Raw genomic sequence first — 14,905 nt, forward strand, 5'->3', positions numbered from 1 at the left:
AAATACAAATACATTTTAGTAAGGTATATGTACTGCATTAAAACAGTAGTGGAGAATTTATGAATCAATATAATAATTAATCAAAGCTTAATTGACGTCTTTTAATAATGATAAACCGTATCTTCAATTTCTGTTTTATTTTCTGTTAGGGCCCCGGTTTTGTCCTGGTCTTCTCTAAGTACAGTCTTGCAAGAGGTAGCAGGGGAGCCCTTTTAGTTTAGCTGCCAGTACCCAGCAGGGTGTCGGGTAAGAGCCCGCTGAAGGACTTCACACCTAAGTCACTATATCTCGGATAGGCACTATAAATAGGTATTACTATTGTGTTGCATATGTACGAAGATCTTCAGCAAGACCTTCTTACTCGTTTTGATATGCATTACGACTTTTAAATATTTGTACGTACCACTTCTCCTTCAACCACTCTGTACTTTCATAAAACTCTCACAATGAAATAAACACTTTTTACAATCGTATTACCCAAGTGAAGTTCTACTGTATCACTGATCGATAGACAGAAGACAAACCTTGAACTTAAGTGCCTCTTTGTCGTAAGGGCTAGGCGTGTAATCGACTAGTGCCCTAGCCCGACAGAGCACAGGTCCGATGGTGGTCGGGCTGACGGCGTCCCTGTCCTCGCAGGATATGGAGCTGTGATTGCTTCCTGCACGCACAAGTGCCTGCGTACTGGAGCCACTTCCGCTCGGAAGACTCTCGACGCTGCTGGCGCTGCACGGGAAGGCCTCGGAAGAAGCGCAATCCTGGCGGAGCCTCGAGATCTTGCGCTGTACGTCATGCCGTAAATTCCTCGCCCGTCCCGCGATCCGCGTCCTAGCTTCGCCCTCGAGGAGGGCGCTAGCTTCCGACTGGAAATTTGAACAGGTCATTAAAAGCTATCGGGATGTTCAAACTGTTGCTCTCCTCGGCCAAATCGGTGGAAGTGAAAGGAGAAACTTCGTAACGGCTCTCTGTTAGCTCATTCGAGGAGTCACACGAAACGGAGGCGTTGCTTTCAATTTCTTTCCGACGTCAAAGTAAACGATCCGCAATCGTGCGAATTTCGACGAATAAAACAGGCTCGCGAAGAAGATATTCGTGAATGAAACTTCACCAGGGTAGTGCGCTAGATTCGCGTCACCGATTTGTCTAAAATTGCGGGTATAGTTAGTTCGTGCCATGTTCAGTACGAGTTCAATGCTACTCCAAATTTGGGGGAGAAATCGAATACAGAATTTTGACTTTTATCGATTTTTATAATAGCGCGTCCTGTGTGCTTGATACATTATTATAGGCAGTTTGCACTATGTGAAAAATTTGAACGAAATCGGTGACCTGAACTTTTTGAGTGGGACACTCTGTGACTGACGGATGACGTTTGTCGCACAACTACTCGACAGCTGTCGCTAACAAGGGAACACCGCGAATCCTTACTCACCGATTGGAACGCAACTTTGTGGGTTTATAGTGTGACTCGAGACCAAAACAGCCGCATGTTTCATTCGTGCCCAATCGCCCTCTAAGCGTGTGAACACTAACCTCAAAGTCAAATAGGCACTCTCAACTTTATCGCGTATAACTCCTAAAGTACCTACCAGAGAGAGAAAGCAAAAGTTTAATGGTGCAGTAAGTACTGCAAACTTGCGATAACAAAAATTTGAAAAGAGTTTTACAAAAATACCTGACCGAAAAACTTTTTTCAAAATTTTGTTAACGCAAGTTTGCAGCGCTTATTACACCATTAAACTTTTGTTTCAAATGTATTTTGTCTCTTCTACTTTAGGAGTTATACTTTATACACCCACAAAGTTGGGTTCCAGACGGTGAGTGCGGGTTCGCGGTGTTCCCTTGTAAGACATCAGTGACTTCAACGTCCAAATTGTACATTTTCAGTTTCTAGTTTTTGATTTGTCAATTTGTGGTATTCCATTCTCATATATAACAACAGAATAAAGGATGGACATAGCCATTAAGGATTCAGTCACCAGAAATACAGCCATCACAGTAGTCGGTTGCTGGTGACTCTGTGGCCGTTACTCCCATCATTTATGTTGCTTGCAACGTATAATGTAGTCCTCCACATCTCGCCATTAAGTTTCGCCTGAAATGGCCTTAACATTTCCCTGCCATCCAAGGTTTACTGTTCCAATTCGACTGAGCATCCAGCTCTTCGTTCCGTGTAGCTCCCCAATCGATATAGAACTGATCAGTGAAAACTTTTTACAAAAGTACAGGACCACTGGAGCTTTCTCTGTGATTAGAACGACTGTTCCGCAAAGTTCTGAAGACATGCAACGATTATATGTATGGCACGATCGTGGAGAATTAACAAAGGACGATGAATCACGGCTTCGAGGCTGCACAACGTCGTTGTCGACTTGTCGGTGGAGTAGACGCACGTGTTGTGATTGTATAATTCGTGAAAATGTCTAGGGCAGGCTACCTTTGCATTTGGAGTGTACGTTCGAGCGAGACGCTACTACCAGGCAAAGTGTATCCAACTATGATCCAGCGAAACAGCATGAGGATGAATAACAACTCGATCGAATGCTTAATGAGCTATTAGAACTTGCATGCATTCGGCCATAAACATACTTTAGACTATGTTCACCAATCTGGTTGCAAAAAATGGCGATTCAGTTGAATCGTCCAATAAGGGTGGAACGTGAGGTGCAGAATGGTTGTCGAATGTTATCGTGGAGTTGATCAACCAGATAAGTGAAGATAGTGGCTATTAATATGAAAAACTCACTTACCCCACTGGACAGGTAAGATGCAAAAAATTAATGAAGGAAAGTACCCTAGATACGAATGTACTGGAACTTTCGAATGGTAATTGTAGTTACCATTGTATTGGGTTTGTGGAAAAGTTTGCTGAATGTGCCTTACAAGGGAAGATCCCGAACCTGACAATTCAAAAAATTCTGAAACTTTGTGAATATGTAGGGAATGTCCTTCTGATCACAACGCAATTTTTGTTTGCTGCCCAAATTTACTCGCAGAGGGTGAAATTAACCCCTGAAAATTCGGTTATTTTCCGATTTTGTGTTATAACTCGCAAACTGTAAGAGATAGGAAAAAAGTTTCGAGACAAAAGTTACTTCTTTTAATTAGATTTATCATTTGGTAAAAATATTATTTTACAGTTCACGAGTTATAACAGAAAATCGGGAAATAACCGGATTTTCAGGGGTCAAATATACCCCCTTAGAGCGAATTTGGGCAGCGAACAAAAATTGGGTTGTAATCAGGAGGAAATTCCCAACATATTCACAAAGTTTCAGAATTTTTTGAGTTTTCGGGTTCGGGATCTTCCCTTGTTAGTTACAATATGAACTTAAATAATTTTGGATCAATTATGAAATTCCGTAAATAATTTCATATTTGCCGCGAGAGAAATTATTTTGAAATTTCTGCTCATCTTCATTAAATGTATGACTTCTATTATTGTCACATTATTGTAGAAGTTAATTTCAACCACTTTACCAGGAAAAATTGATTATTAATTTCGTCAACAGTACTTTGAAATAATTTTGTAAAGCTGAAAAGAGATGGAAAAGAATTTGTCAGCTCAACCCTTAGAATTTCTTTATAAAATATGCTTATTACAGTAACATGTAAATTCATCTACTTATAGACAGCAATATATATATAATTTGTTTGATACATTTGATTAATTTTTATTAAATTATTCCTTCGCGATCTCACTACTTCTACAATGTTGTGTTTAAATTTATGGCAGCGTTCGCCTTGGCTATCGAGATTTTATTTTTCAACATACCCCTCTGCCTTTTCCCTGAAATTATTGTCTAATATCCCCTTTTCCTTCGTTCACAGATCAATTAAAAAGGAGTCACTTGAGACGTCAGTATAAAGCCACCTTAATAATAATTCCATAAAGTCAATTTCATTTCAAATCAAATTCACTGGTCAAATATCAAACGTTAAGGAGTATTGCTAACTTTCCTTTAATTTCAGTTTTCATTCGCAAAACTCTACCATCCCAAATAAATACCAAAATTTGTTAACTAGAGTTATGACCTCCACAATGAAACTCCATAAACCAGCGTTTCCGCGTGCGTTCAATCGTGGTTCAATGTGAAACTACTTCCATGCGCTTAAATGGGAGGGTACAGTTGAAAATGACCAAAAATTCAGAAAAAGTTTGTTTATAAGTAGCAAAAAAAACTGGAACATTTCCTGGACATTTGGAGCTAATCAGAACATTTTCAGACTAGTCTGTGCGCAACAAAAATAAATTCAAACATAAGCTCCTGGAGGGGGGGGGAGCGCTTTGCTGCAAAATCCTGCTTTTTTGTCTTCATATACCTTTTTCGTGGAAACTACGGAAGCGCTTTTGATAATTTTTTTTTATCTTCTCAAAAATGAGTGGGCCCAATTTGATCATTCGATTTAAAAAAATAGGTATAATAATAATTTTACTTCTCAGTTTTTAAAGACATAAAAAATTCAAGGTTTAATAAAACCACTATTAAAATTCACATAATGCTTGGGCAGGGAAAATCTTCGGTTAAAATGTAAACGAATATACATATTACGAGAAAAATTTGAAATGAAAATTTCGTAGAATATGTTCACTTCGGTACTGACAAGGGGAGATTTTTAGGTAACTGTAAAATAACAAAGACGGGTTTTTTTTTATTTTGGCTAGTCAAAGTTCTTTAGAAGAGGAACAAAAGTTCCTACCGTTAATTTAACGAATATTATAACATTGTGTTGAATGAAACTTGATATAAATTTTATTTGCGGCATAATTTGCTGTATGGCTGACGTTCTTGTCATCACCTACCTCTTCTTATGAACTTTGAGGGGTGGTTTCACCCTCTAAATATGCAAACGGACCAAAATAAAAAGACACGTATTTTAGGGTATCCCTTAGAATTGAAGTTGCGATAAAGTATTGGGACGCCCGCTAATTTTATTCCTTTTGGTGTGCTAAGTAAGTATGCAAAATTTCGGAACATTCCGATTATTCTGAACCCTGCTTCAAGAAGCTTAAAGTCACGATAAACTGTAAACTTTTTATTTTTTTTCGTCCACCTTTAGAAAATAATCGTTCACTTGGAACAGAGGTTGCTGGAATGCATAAATATTTTACCGCCATAGTCCAAAGACTGGAGAAATAGAAAACTTATAGGTACCACCTTCATTCTTCCACCACTTAACGATATTATTGATATAGCGTTAAGTATCAATAAGGTATCGATAAGATATCGATAATCAAAATCCCCAACTCTAGTTCCATCACACATTTGCTTACATACAGGGTTGCATATTAAAAAACAGCTGTTTGCAAGAGTGTAGTTTCGTTTGAAACATTGATCCTCTTGAGGCTGGGTTCACAGATGTTCGATCAAGCCGAAATTTTGCACACATATTTACCACACCAAAGGGAAATAAATCAGGGGGGTGTCTCTGGCGGAATTCTTAAATTTAAAAAAAGAGTCATTACAAGAGACATTCTAACCTATTTATCCTTTTTTTCTATCCTCTAAAACATATCCAAAAGCCAAAGCAATCGGAGACGGACACCTAAAAACCTCTACTTGTGAGAAAAAGGAACCGAAACATAGGTTCTTAGTTTTATACTTGTTTTGCCAACTGTACCCTACCCCTTAACGCATACCAAACAGTCGCACGTGACAATGCTTAAATGTGATTGCGTCACAAACCGTGACGAGACGCCGATTGCTGGAAACAGTTCGTCCCTAGCGAAGCCTCACTTTCCCACCAACCCAACAGTGTGCATCATTTCACCGCGTGTATTACTTACAATTAGTATGACAGATTCTACTGGTCACAACAGAGAAACTTTTCCTCTACGTAGCCACGATCATGCGACAATCTAACAGTGCAACAACAGAGAGGACAAAGAATAGAGAGAAGGGAGACATTCGTGAAAGGAGGACTTATATATGTCACGTACTGTGTGTACCGTGGCCGAGTGCTGATTTTCGAGCTCTTCTTGATCCTCGTAGTCGCTGCTCTGGCTCGGCGACAGTCCCTCTTCGCCACTACTCCGGCTCTAAAACGTTGATACTCGCAGAGACAGTTCTAATCACGCATATGTAAAGGATAAGCGGGCTCTAGCTTGGCCTAGTAACGCGCCAATGCGGTTAGGGGATGGGTCGGTGGTTACGAAAGACGGGATGGATTGAAGTATAAACGAAATGTTACCATTGGCAGTGGTGAATGAGAGAACGCCATGATAGGGGTACAGTATGTGGTGAATATAAAAATAGTTACCATACGTGCACGTACGAGGATCAGCCCAAAAGATGTACATGCTACGAGCTCTTGGACAGATGAAATTGGGAAAGCATTTAGGTTGTTGTTATGTTTTTCGATACCCCTGATTAATTTCGTTGAAGTTTTAGTGACTTGCAGCAGAGAAGTAAATTTGTTTGTTTGAATTTTTTATTGTCCGGATTGAACAGGTTTGTTGTTACTAGAAGTGATTATTCATTAGATCTATTGCACCCTTGTAATTGTAAGTATAAGAAAAGGTAACACTGTCCAACACGATTTTTGTTCCGCAATATACACTGGGTGATTCTTGTAGAGTTTTTCGCCCTGAACACGAATCCGCAAACCGTTTGTCGCCATCGAACTCAGTTTTTGAGAAATTCGATTGTGGAAAAAAACTGCAAATTTTTAAATTTGAACATCTTTTGTGTCGAAACGGTAATAGTTATTCGGTTGTTCGTTGCGTCAAATTATTCTATTAACCCTCCCGAATACAACGAAATGTACACCTGAAATGCACTCATTTTTGAAGATATCTTTCAATTTATTTCCTAAACTAAGGGTCTAGGAGAAAATCTGACAATTCCACGCGATGCAGCGGACATTTTTCCTTCGGAAAGCATCAACAGAAGTGATAAATCACATTTTGTTTTTAATACAGAAGCAAAATAGTTTGGCAAAACGTGCGGCGTCAACAGTGGTAGTCAACCGCGGCGCGCGAGCCACTGCCGCTCAGCGTTACAGAATCGCGTAACGCGCGTGACTACCACTGTCGGCGCCGCACGTTTTGCCAAACTATTTTGCTTCTGTATTGAAAACAAAACGTGACTTACCACTTCTGTTAGTGGTTTCCGAAAGAAAATTTTCTGCTGCATCGCGTGGAGTAGTCAGATTTTCCCCTAGACCCTTAGTTTTTAAAATATATACAAAGATATCTGCAAAAATTAGTGCATTTCGGGAGTTCTTTTTCCTTTGATCATTGCTTAAACATATTTAAAAGTTCATAATGCACTAATAACTTATACAGTTGTATTCGGAAGGGCTCATAAAATAATTTGCCGCAATATGCAACCGAATAACTGTTACTCTTTCGATGCAAAAAATGTTCAAAGTTGAAAATTTACAGTTTTTTTTTCAAAATCGAATTTCTCAAAAACTGAGGGTGGTGGTGACAAACGGTTTGCGAATTCGGCTTCAGCACACGAAAACCTATAAGAAACGGCTATTGAATGTTACAGAACAGAAGAAAGGTTCAATTTTGTTGGACAGTGTAATAGCTTGGTTATTTACTGTAAATCATATATTGATAGAAAGTTTATCCATACTTAGATTATTATTGGGATAATTTTGCAAAGATTTTGCTGTAAAATTTAATTCCTTAAGGTTTGGATAGGTTCTTCAAGTATTTGTTCATTTTACCGATGACTATTATTGTGATGTATGATTTTTAAGTAAAGCATACTAACACGCTAAGAAATTACTGATTCCAGAAATGTAGTTAAAAATACGAAATAGAAAACTTGAGGAAGCAAGAATTTCATGTATACTCACTCTTACTTAGTTTTAGTGTTTGTACAAGAAATATTTAGCCTACAGGTATTCAGTACACTAATTCAAGTATTTTCTGCGTAACAAAATTTTGTTCTTCAAGTCCTTCAATCAAATGCAAAATTTCTATTTTATGTATTTCATTATTGATACCGTTTAGTCGTCACTTTTATTAGTATACTGTATATGTTTGTATAACCTCATGAGTTTTTACAGTGATTTGAATAATACATAAATAAGGGACAATATAGTATGTGTCCATGTGCAGATCGAAAAGAATTCAGTCACGTTAAGATAGTAAGAAGAAATCATAAAATTAATCAAGTTATCATCTAAACATGCCTCCAAGAAACCTCTTAAACAAAGCATTCTCTTTTCATTTGAAACTATACCTTTGTCTACGAACTCTTAATATATTGTTAATAAGGTAGGACGCGCAACTTGCGATAAGATACACTATATAATATGTGGCAGAAATTGAGAGCAGTGTACTAGACGTTCCAAAACTTTGAATTAAATTTCTGGAAAGTTGCATTCTCAGCCATTCACGGCAAAGTTCATGAAGCACATTTGGTCAACTCATCGTTGTATAAAGAAACTTTTCTTTATCAGTTCACGTTTGATTCTACACGTGTTTCACAAAGCAGGTTCTAAGAAAAGTTGCTTTAGAAGCAAAAGAAATTGGCAAACGTTGTATATTTTGTATCAAATATGCTGCAAATAAGTCGAAACCGTAGGTTTCAGTTTAAAAAACAAAATTGCTTTCGAAAGTCCATTGAATACATTATAGAAAATTAAAAATCGATGTAAAATGTTTTACATTTGTATGTATAATTTTCTCAGGTGCAGGTTTTGAGATAGGGCGCTATTCTTTCAACAGAGGGTGCGATTTTATTTCTCATCTTGTGATTACATCTTTAACTTTTTAATATTTATACGTGAGTAATATTTTAAACTATATATAATAAACCATGTTTCTTCAAATAATCACGAAGTAAAAGCTTTCAAAAGATGTTGAATTTGTTGTTGCAGAGTAATGCTTGAGTAAATACTTATGTAAGGTATATGATTATTTTATTTCCAACTAATAATAGTCCCGGGAGAATATGTAGACATCAAAGCTAAGAAGAAAATTGCATACAAAATCAGAGTACACGCTATACTTATAGAAACTTATTTTTCATGTGCCTTGTAATTTTTGTAATCAAAATGTGACCAAAGAACTTGACCAAAGACATTGTTACGTAATTTGAAGTGTAGTTACCTACATTTACATAAACCTACAGTAAAAAAAAACATTACAATTATTTCAGAAACTACCTTTAAAATTAAAGAAAAATGGTGTGTGAACTGAAAGACTCAGAACGTCTAAAATCCGATAACTTTTATCATCTACGTATTTGGACATTACAATTTCTTCTTTGAAGTGCTGAAGACATCCGTTAGAATATTAAATTTGTGTCATTCGATATGTTTATAAATATTCTATATAAAAACCAATAATTAAAATCAACGACCTGTCCTTGAAATTAAAAATGCTCTAAATGTAGGTAAGTATAACCTTGCATTCGAAATTTGCAACTGAATTATAAATCTGTAAGTCGATACTAAATAATTCGCCTCTTCACGTTCATACACATTTTAATAAGCTTCAACAGCGACACACGTGTACTCGGCGAATTTATAAAATCGATCTTTTCGAAAACGGACTACGAGGAGAACCTATTCTGCAGTTCCGAATTACTTTTTAACCAGAAATCACCTTCCGTTGATTGTACCGCAAGTTCAAATTGCACGCCTATGTATAGATTGTATAAAAGTTTCGAACGAGTTTCGCACAATTCCTTCACGAGGACGTAATAAAACCGTTTTAGAGTCCAAAGCGACAGCAGACGCGGAACTCGCTAGGCGTCGGTAAATCGAAAATTAAAACTTGGACTGGAATGCTTTTGAACCGAGCAAGGCGAGTACCTTCGCTACGAAAAACTGAGGAAACCGTAAACTGGATAAACTAAATACAAATATCGTGGTAAAAGTATTAAAAGCAGACGCTCGTTACGTTTCTTACTTAATCTCTGTGACTCATAGGATTTACGATATGCTCGATAAGAAAATACACGTGGTTCATTTAAAGCAGTTAAATCACGTCGATCCTTTGGTGTACTAATGAAAAACTGTTGCATGTTACAGAAGACGTAAATAGCAATTGCTGGTCATATAAGTGGCGAACTTAATATTGGTCCGTGGGTGTGTAAGTATACGTATACTGGCTGGGTGAATGAGAGAAAGAGGCTGTCAGTGCTGTGTTGGTGTCAGAGCAGGAAACGAGGGAACATACATATTCCGTTGCTACGATCGGGTTATGTATTCAGAGAGTTCTACTTAACGTCAACGCTGATTACTTTAACAGTATTTACGAGCTAGCTACGAGTTAATAACGTATTAAAATCAGAACGATATGAATAATCAGCCCCTATCAATAGCACTATAATAACGATAATACCGCCATCACTATATGGACAAGGACACACTCTGCAAAACCAATGGGGTTAAAAAAAAAAAAATAAAAATATAAGTAAAATGGTTACTGTATTATAAATGATTTAGCACCCCATTTGTAGTGCTTATTCAAATGTATGAATCTGTAATAGCCACGTGCAACCCCGACCTGTACTCCAATTTATTTTCCATATCTCTAATAAATGTCCAATATAGCATAAAAAGGGAACAAATCTTAAGGCAGTGTTTCCCAACATTTTTTAAGTCGCGATCCCGTTTCATAATACTCAAATGGCTTGCGACCTCCCCCCTCTGTATGAAGTAAGGTAAATTTAATGAGGTAAAGAAAACAATAAAAATAGGTATTTCAGAATGTAATTCTAGCTTAATAATACAGTTCGACTGCCATCTGGACTTGTAACATTTAATAGCCGTTTTTTATAGGTTTACGTGCGCTGAAAACGGATCCGCAAACCGTTTGTCGTTAGCACTCTCCGTTTTTTGAGAAATTCGATTTTGAAAGAAATGAAAATTTTCAAATTTGGACGTCTTTTGTTTCGAAACAGTAATTGTTATTCGGTTGCTTGTTGAGTCAAATTATTCTATGAACCCTCCCGAATACAACGATATTAGTTGCAGACTTTACAACACTTTTACAGATATTTTTTAATTTATTTCCAAAATTAAGGGTCTAGGGGAAAATCTGACTATTCCACGCGATGCAGCAGACATTTTTCTTTCGGAAAGCATCAACAGCAGTGGCAAGTCACGTTTTGTTTTCAATACAGAAGCGAAAGAGTTTGGCAAAACGTGCGGCGCCGACAGTGGTAGTCACGCGCGTTAAGCGATTGTGTGACGCTGAGCGGCAGTGGAGCGCGCGCCGCGGTTGACTACCACTGTCGACGCCGCACGTTTTGCCAAACTATTTTGCTTCTGTATTGAAAACAAAACGTGATTTACAACTTCTGTTGATGCTTTCCGAAGGAAAAATGTTTGCTGCATCGCGTGGAGTAGTCAGATTTCCCCCTAGACCCTTAGTTTTGGAAATAAATTTAATGATATCTGCAAAAGTGGGTGCATTTCGGGTGTTCTTTTCCCTTTGATCGTTGTTTAAGCATATTTAAATGTTCATAATGCACAACTAACTTATATCGTTGTATTCGAAAAGGTTCATAGAATAATATGACGCAACAAGCAACCGAATAACTGTTACTGTTTCGACACAAAAAATGTTTAAATTTGAAAATTTTCAGTTTTTTTCAAAATCGAATTTCTCCAAAACTGAGGGTGATGGCGACAAACGGTTTGCGGATTCGTTGTCAGCACACGAGAACCTATAAGAAACGGCTACTGAATGTTACAAATTAAAAAAAAAGTCAAATTTTGTCGAACTGTGTAATTAAAATAAATAAGTGCCAAAAATCTCCACCTAAAAATAACTGTGACGACCCCCTTTCTTCGCATAAGGTAAGATAAATTTAATAAGAAGAAGAAAAAAGCACATTGAAAATAGGTGTTTCAGAATATAATTCTAGCTTAATAATTAAAATAAATAAGTGCTAAAAATAACTGTGGCGACCCCCCAGAAAACACTTCGGGAATCGCAACAGTTTGGGGATCACTGTCTTAAGTGGTAGCTTCACTCTTTAAACTGCAGTTATCTAAACAAAATAGTTGCCCCTGAATACTGCAGAATTTACATATTCCACAAGTATGCAAAGCTTCGTGAAAATCGGCTTTAGTCGGTTCCCGCGGCGGTCCCTTGTTAGACGGGCGCATTCGATTCCTTCCGAACAATCTGCAATTCCCAGGCCTCAGCATTGCGTCCGCGGAATAGAATGAGCAGATCGTGAGATTCGGTTCGTTAAACGAACATAACGAAAAGCGAGTCGCAGGAAGGGGACTTATCCATTAGTTCGCCCGGATACGCGCGCGACACTGTTAGCCCGCACAGATGTCCCATCTGTACGCGCCATTCGAGATAGATTCGTTAAAAGGTGGTGCGGCAACGGACCACGGCAGGAACGAACGCCTTGATGGGGCACAGTTAACCAGCACGAAAAATCAATATTCATGGAAACCAGACCAGCATGCAACGGGTATGCATCTAACCTGGAGAAATTTCGTACTTTGCTGGCTGGAAGATGTTGATGTTTGCTCTCCCGGCGTGTACTAGCGCGCGCGTAAAAGTGTAATGGTGGAAACGTACACCTGCACGCAGGTCTCCGCACCACGATGGCGTACGCACGACGAGGTAAATAGATTAGTATGCAGCCCCGGCTCTGTTTCGTTAGGTAAATAGGAATGTGTTCCGGGGAATATAATCGCGTTTCGACGTTAGAAGCTAGCAATTACCCGGAATAGTTTGGCTCAAGTGGATTGTTTAACCCCCTAGCATTCGTATTAGCCATAAGTGTTAGAATATTCGATGAGATTATACGTACTTAAATTTTACCTTTTCACGTTCTCAGACGTTTACTATTTCGCACTTGGATTAAGTAAAAAAATTGTGCTTAGTGGGACTGACCTTAGAAGGGAACATATCAAAGATTTAAAAAATTTCGGGGTGTTTAATGTATCATTTGAACACACGGATTTTTTTTTTGGAATCTGTTTGCGCAGCTGGATTCCTTATTAGGAAATATACAATTTTGTCTTTTACACCGTTCTCTTAATTCTAGTTGTTTCCAAAATATTCGAGCAATCATGTTTCTCACCTTCAAAGTGGAGGGCTGTTTACACCACTTGAACATGAAATATTTTTTTAAGAACTACTTTCTACCAAAGTCGCGTCAAAATCGGCGATTGTCACTTTGATATGCTCCCTTGTTAGTTAGACAATTGTACAAGGTGCGGCAGAAAGGGTGGTACAGCCGGGTAGGAGGTGGTTAATTATGCAAAATTAAATCAAAAGTGGAGAATAAAATTTGTCCTTCTGAGGCTTACAAGGGAAGTCCGGCAACTCCATAATTCCAAAAAGTCTGAAACTTTGCAGAAATGTAGCTGAAATGATGCTAGAAACGGTCCTAAAGGTCAATACACCCCCTCGAAAAAATGGCGAATTTTTAGATTATTGTGAATATCTACGAATCTGTAAAAGATATAAAAAAGAAGTTAAATTCAATGTTCTATGGTTTCTTATGTCCTATGAAGCGGCGATAAAGAATTTGCGAAAAACATATTTTTTCCAAAATATATCCCCACCACCGTTTTTTCGACAATTCATTATCACCATGTTGTAAGATATCAAAAGCCATAAAACTTTGAATTGAACTTTTTCTCGACATATTTTACGGTTTATCAATTTCGAAAACTCTAAATTTCCTTGAAGGGGTGTTTTCACCCTTAGTGCCGTTTTATTGCCGAATCAAAAAATAGTTACGTTATTAGCATCACTGGAGCTACATTTCTGTAAATTTTCAGATTTTTTCAATTTCCGAGTTGCCCAACTTCCCCTGATAATTTTCGAGAAAATCGATTTTGAAATTTTGTTAGGCACGCGTGCGCCTAAGATTTTGTAGAATGCAACAGCAAATATAGCACAACTGTTGATGAAATGAATCCTTGGGCAGAAACAAGTCGAAGTTGTAGTATACCTTCATTCGAATAAGGATTTGATTCCAAGAATCTCGAGTTCGAAGATCTAAAAATTGATTCCAAATCAATTTTCTCGAGGTCAAATTCTCTTTGAAAAAAAATATATTTTCTTGAAAACTACGCTTCAGACGAAAAAAAAATATTCTACACGTTTGATTTATTTTGCATAAGGAATCACCTCCCGCCCGTACGATGCTTTCGCCCGCACCCTGTAATATTTACTTCGAAAATACTCTCTGTGAGTTTGCTGCTTGCCTCTTGCGTGTCTTCTCATTTCTACACGCTTATTTTTTAAATCTTGAAGTAAAATAAGCGTTCCCAAAATTCTGTAATATTCTCGTACAGCTCACAACTGTGGTGACTAGAATGAAGTCTGACCAGCGGCCGTAGCCGTGATGGAAAACACCGGTTCTCGTTAGATCACCGAAGTTAAGCATCACGGGCGGTGCACTGGGGAAAGATGGGTGACCACCTTTCTCCCGGTGCGCTGCTGCTGCTGGGGCCCGAAGGAGAGGGGAGGGAAAAATGAATGACTAATGTTCGTTGGGCAATATAAGCAAAAATGCTTGAAACGCCATCCTGTGTAAAAACACAGAAAAAAAAAAAAATACAAATACAAATACAAGAATGAAGTCTGTATACCTAGGTATAGGAAACACACAAATATGACTGTGGATGTGTGTCACACTGGGCGAGGGTACAATGTCGATAATCTAGGTGATTGTTATAGTAGTCTTGGCAGGCACTGGTAGGGTTAGGATGAAGCCATGTGTTGGCGATGTTCGTAGTGCCACTGGTGTCCATGGTAGTGGTTACTGTTCGTGGTGGTCGTAATGACTATTATGGTGGTGACGGTAAGGGTGAAGATCACCCACTCAAGGTTAGTCATTCCTACTCGTGCTCACCGACACAGTCGACAGTCTCGAGCTCACACTGTACACCCCCCAAGATGAAATAAATCACGTCTTGGCATGTGCCCGCGAGAATGTGAACGGTACAC

General features: G+C 38.1%; 1 protein-coding gene across 3 annotated transcripts in view; it reads right to left on the minus strand.

Moving 5' to 3' along the window:
- Nucleotides 1-14,905, minus strand: part of LOC143376209 (uncharacterized) — a 1,054,554-nt gene that overhangs the window by 398,296 nt on the left and 641,353 nt on the right. For 2 of the 3 annotated variants that reach the window (XR_013087041.1, XM_076826253.1), the window contains exons 11-12: nucleotides 5,942-6,040; nucleotides 525-863 (exon numbers count right to left, since the gene is read on the minus strand). Coding sequence is in view for 2 of the 3 variants with exons in the window: in XM_076826253.1 (XP_076682368.1) it covers nucleotides 525-863; nucleotides 5,942-6,040 (438 nt within the window). In the remaining variant the exon portion in view is untranslated. The remainder of the gene's footprint in view (nucleotides 1-524; nucleotides 864-5,941; nucleotides 6,041-14,905) is intronic. The other variant, XM_076826254.1, reaches the window with a different exon arrangement.

The sequence above is a fragment of the Andrena cerasifolii genome, chromosome 14 (assembly GCF_050908995.1).
Source record: "Andrena cerasifolii isolate SP2316 chromosome 14, iyAndCera1_principal, whole genome shotgun sequence".
NCBI lineage: Eukaryota > Metazoa > Arthropoda > Insecta > Hymenoptera > Andrenidae > Andrena > Andrena cerasifolii.